The sequence below is a fragment of the Helianthus annuus genome, chromosome 6, assembly GCF_002127325.2.
Source record: "Helianthus annuus cultivar XRQ/B chromosome 6, HanXRQr2.0-SUNRISE, whole genome shotgun sequence".
NCBI lineage: Eukaryota > Viridiplantae > Streptophyta > Magnoliopsida > Asterales > Asteraceae > Helianthus > Helianthus annuus.
Genome location: NC_035438.2, coordinates 21279109 through 21283605, shown reverse-complemented (window position 1 = coordinate 21283605; position 4497 = coordinate 21279109). Strand labels below are relative to the sequence as shown.

The following is a 4497-nucleotide window of genomic DNA, read 5'->3' as shown; positions in this document are numbered from 1 at the left end:
ATGTTTTGTTTTAAAATGATACATATAATGTCATGTTGAGTATGTTGATATAACTTGCTCACTGTGTAACCAACGATCATCATCATCATACTCAGTAAATCCCATCAATAGCAAAGCTAAGGTAGGGCCTGAGAAGGGTAAGATATAGACAATCTTACCTCTATCCCGTAGTAGGAATAGACAGGCTGCTCACTGTGTAACCAAGACCAAATGTTATTAGCAATGTTATATGTTATATGTTACATCTAGTACATACAGATCCAACTGTCTTTCTACACACATTTGATAACATAACACAATTCCATAACACTCTGGGACAATGTGGTTTCATAGTCGGACCAAATGTTGATTATAAACAAAAGAAGGTTTACATAAATGCCTTGTGTTTCTTTTAAGTAGTTAGAAGCAGTCAGCGACAGTGACCCTGCTGCTGCCGGAAGTGAGAGGACAAGGTCAAAAATTCAGGCTGCAAAGATGGCATTCTGAATCCACCAGATTGAGGAACTCCCATTGTCGAACGGCTGTTAAAATGAATCAAGAATTATAACTTATAAGCCACGAGATACTACGTTTTTTTTCTTATGTACACCGTCTCATGAAAATTGCAAAATTACTCATAAATGGGCAAGTAACTGATTTAAGAAGAATTTATCCAACTTACTAAAATAGATAGAAATGTCTTTGATTGGTGACCAACCAGAAAGAAATCGTTACAATTTTCGTGTGACGGATTATAAGCTGCTGTCCGGGTAAACTTCAAACCTGAATGTTAATGACAAGGAAGACGCCACCGGTGCTGGAATTCTATGGTGATCAGGAGGAAAGAGTGACCAGAAAACTGGAATTAAGAAACCAGCGGTTATTTTAATTTCATATTTTACAAAAAAAAAAATATAGATTATTAACAGAATATATAGAAAGTAAAGACTAAAAAAACAAGGCACTTGCAGAATCCAATTCACTGAATATTAACCAAAAAAAACAGATGGCGCGGGTCACAGGTAAGAGTCAACATTTATCAATACTTATTCTCAACATATCAAACCAGAAACTTACAAGATAACTAACAATCATGGTTGATCATACCAATCAGCATACATACAATGGTAACCTTCATAATGTTGTCAACGAACACGTCGGGTAACCGCATCCACTAGTTCACATACCGCAACCCATTAAGCAAAACCTTATACGTCTTCTCGTTCATAAAACTATCCTTCTTCCTAAACTCCTCAACAACATCAAACGCCTCATCAACCTTCCCTTCCCTACACAACCCTTCAACAACCGTCTTATACGTCAACAAATCAGGCGACATCGACTCACCCAACATATCATAAACAACCTTAATCGCCTCATCAAACCTCCCTTCCATCGCAAGCGAACATATCAAAATCATAAAACTACTCCCTTTCGGCACCAACTCCTTCCCTCTCATCTCCTTATAAAACCCCAAACCCTCATCCACCCGCCCCTTCTCACACAACCCATGAATCAAATAACAATAACTATACAAATTCGCCTCGTTCCTATACAACCCCATCTCGTTAAAAACCCGAACCGCCTGATCAACCTCACCACATTTCGCGTGCGCTTTCATAACCATATTCATTACAAAAGTATCCGGAACCACCCCTGCAGCTTTCATCTGTTTCCACATTGATTTCACACCACGTAAATACACGAAACAGACATTAACATTATTAAACCGTCTAAGCAACGAATCCAACAACAATTTATACGTTTCCAAATCAGGTTTAGCATCCTCACTATTCAACATTGTTTTGTATACATCAAAGGCTCGATTAAACAACACTTTACGGCCGCAACAGAATTTAATGACGGAATTGTAAAGGGGTACGGTGCCCGTGCAAGCGCCTGCTAGTATTTCTTCGATTAGGGTTTCGGAGTGTTGGTACCGCTTGTTATTGATTGTGATTTGGAGGATGGTGAGGTAGGTGGTGGAGCTGTGCTTGTAGTTGCGTTGTTGACCGGTCCAACGGAAGATGTCGAAAGCGAGATCCGGGTCGGGTTGGGAGCGGAGGGCTTCGACGACGTCGTATTGGGTGAATCCGGGTTTGAGGTTTTGGAGACATGTTTCGAATTGTTTGGCTAGTGGGGTTCTGGTGGTGGGGTTGGGGGTATGTGGTGATGGAGGTATGGTGGTGGTGGAGTTTTGGAGTGGGTTACCGGCGGCGGCGGCGGTGGTTGAGATTGGCCGGCGATGAAGAAAGGTTTGGAGAAAACGGTGGTGTAAGATTTGTCGGGCCATGAGATTGAGAAGAGTTTGCAGTGTTTCTTGGGTGGGTTATTTTTGTTTTGATAGAACCGGTTTTGGGGCTTTTTGGTTCATGTGTTTTCATAAGTTGGGCTTAACCACGAACCGGTTATTGCTCTAACGGTTATTAACCGGTTCTGATTTTGGTTAACTAACGATTATGGTTAACAAACCGGTTATTATGTGCACCTTTAGGTATATTAGGGTCGTTGATTTTATACATACCTGAATAAGCGGACTTGATTTCACCCGTGCCTGATTAACCCGACCAGAAGAAACTAGTTACCCGAATACCCGTAAACTGATTAAGTTGATTATTATTAGGTTCGGATATTGGTTAGACCTTTGAACATCATAAACTCAAATAACATGAACCAGTTGGCATGAAAACCAGTTAACCCAAACTACACTGGTTCAACATTTGGCTTGTAATCAAGAATTTGTGGAACACATTAACTCTTTCCAAATAGTATAAGACTTATGCTCTTGTCTTGAATTACCGTAAGTGTATGACGGCTAAAAAACGGGTTATTCTATTGCGATATAAGTAAGTTGAATCTATATATCAATATAAGTAGTCCTGAACACATATAAAAATAGCAAAAGCGCTATAAGGCTATATGGTGCTTGTGTTCTATGATGCACAAGCCTTTACAGGTTTCGAAACCACAGTTCTTATGGTTTGTCAATTAGCTCATGTAGGGGGGGGGGGGATAGTGCACGGTCCTCCCAACCGCCGGAGTGATCCTACTCCGGGAGCCGCTACCCGACCAAGCTGTCACACCCTGACTTTTGCGGAAGCGTGTGCGTGTGACTTGATCAGTTTTCATTGCATTCGATTATAACAAACAACTATATGATTAATATGATGTTCATCCATTCAAAAGTTTAAAACATTACAATCACAAATCATTTAAGTTTGAATCAACATGACCTCCGGTTAAGTTACAAACCAACAAAAGCGGATGACATCTAAACTTGAAATTTACATCTTGAAAACAACACCCGCGCCCAAGATCCATCTTGTTTCCTGAAACACATGTAATTTTGAAAACATCAACAAAAGTTGAGCGAGTTCATGCGTCTTGTATGAGTTCCAATAAACTTGTAAACATTTGAGAAATTCCTTTGAAAACAGGTATGTAAAGCGTCTATGAACAGATCAATTAATGTTTTGCAAGGACATTAATATATGTGAAGACATAGGGAGTACCCAACCTGAGTGGGCTATTATTAGTGTCGAATCCCCTCGACTGTGTCGAATCCCCTCGACTATATCAAATCACCTTGACTGTGTCAAATCACCTTGACTGTGTCAAATCACCATGACTGTGTCAAATCCCCTTGACCGTTGTCGAATCACCTCGACTGGGACACAAAAGCACTCTAAGTAGTCACAAATGGACCATGAGTGGGGCTCGGCCGTACCCGTTAGATCTAACCTTTGTCCATGTTTCTTATGAGAGTTATTGGCATTTCAGTTTCAGCCTATGCTCACATGATCTAATAGTTCATTTCATAGCCAAATCATACCATTGAAACATATGTAACATGTATTTCACCCCCGAGAGTTATAAATCCGAAAACAGTTAAGAGAAAAGGGGGACATGAACTCACTGTATTGCGTCCAGCAATAAGCTCTAGCAACCGTGTTCCGTAAGCGTGAGTCAACCTACAAGGGTTCTAACTCATTAGACACGTCGGTCTTTCCTAGACCTTGTACTCGTTGTTCATCTTGAACGTTTATTATTTTCATATAGTTTTTGGAACACTTGTATATTTTTAGTAATATGTTGGCACTTGTTTCATATGTACATTGGTTCATGACTTTATATTTGTTAGACAAATATAAGTGTAAAAGTGTTAAAAATATTTATTTTTAACGTCGAAATACGTTGTCGTATGTATACAACCTTAGTGAGAGAGTACACTTCAACAAGTGTATGTGTGTATATCGTCATGTACTAGAGTCCTTTATATATATACCGTATGTATACTTGTATTTGTGGGCTTTATACGTGTACGGGTACGGTATTTATACGTGTAGGTATACCGTATTATACGCGTAGGGATATCGTATAATACGTGTAGGTATACTGTATTATACGCGTAGGTATACCGTATTTATACGTGTAGGTATACCGTATTCTACATGTAGGTATACCGTATTTATAATGTACCTTTTTTTTATAATATATTTATAAAACTTATACATGTAT

The 4497-nt window shown here is 39.3% G+C and overlaps 1 protein-coding gene across 4 annotated transcripts; it reads right to left on the bottom strand.

Moving 5' to 3' along the window:
• Positions 1–253: 253 nt before the first annotated feature.
• On the bottom strand, positions 254–2328 carry LOC110864950 (pentatricopeptide repeat-containing protein At3g25210, mitochondrial). 4 transcript variants are annotated; one of them, XM_022114122.2, is made up of 3 exons: positions 1057–2328; positions 662–838; positions 254–521 (listed from the first exon to the last, which is right to left on the bottom strand). In XM_022114122.2, the coding sequence occupies exon 1, from the start codon at positions 2270–2272 to the stop codon at positions 1154–1156; it is 1119 nt and encodes a 372-aa protein (XP_021969814.1). In that variant the 5' UTR covers positions 2273–2328; the 3' UTR covers positions 254–521; positions 662–838; positions 1057–1153. The 4 variants fall into 4 exon arrangements, with proteins under 4 accessions (XP_021969814.1, XP_021969815.1, XP_035830325.1 ...); XM_022114123.2 differs by having other exon boundaries at positions 763–838; XM_035974432.1 differs by having other exon boundaries at positions 1103–2328.
• Positions 2329–4497: the final 2169 nt, after the last annotated feature.

Excerpts from the sequence above, each read along its gene's own strand:
- LOC110864950 (XM_022114122.2), bottom strand. The coding sequence starts at position 2,272 with ATGGCCCGACAAATCTTACACCACCGTTTTCTCCAAACCTTTCTTCAT.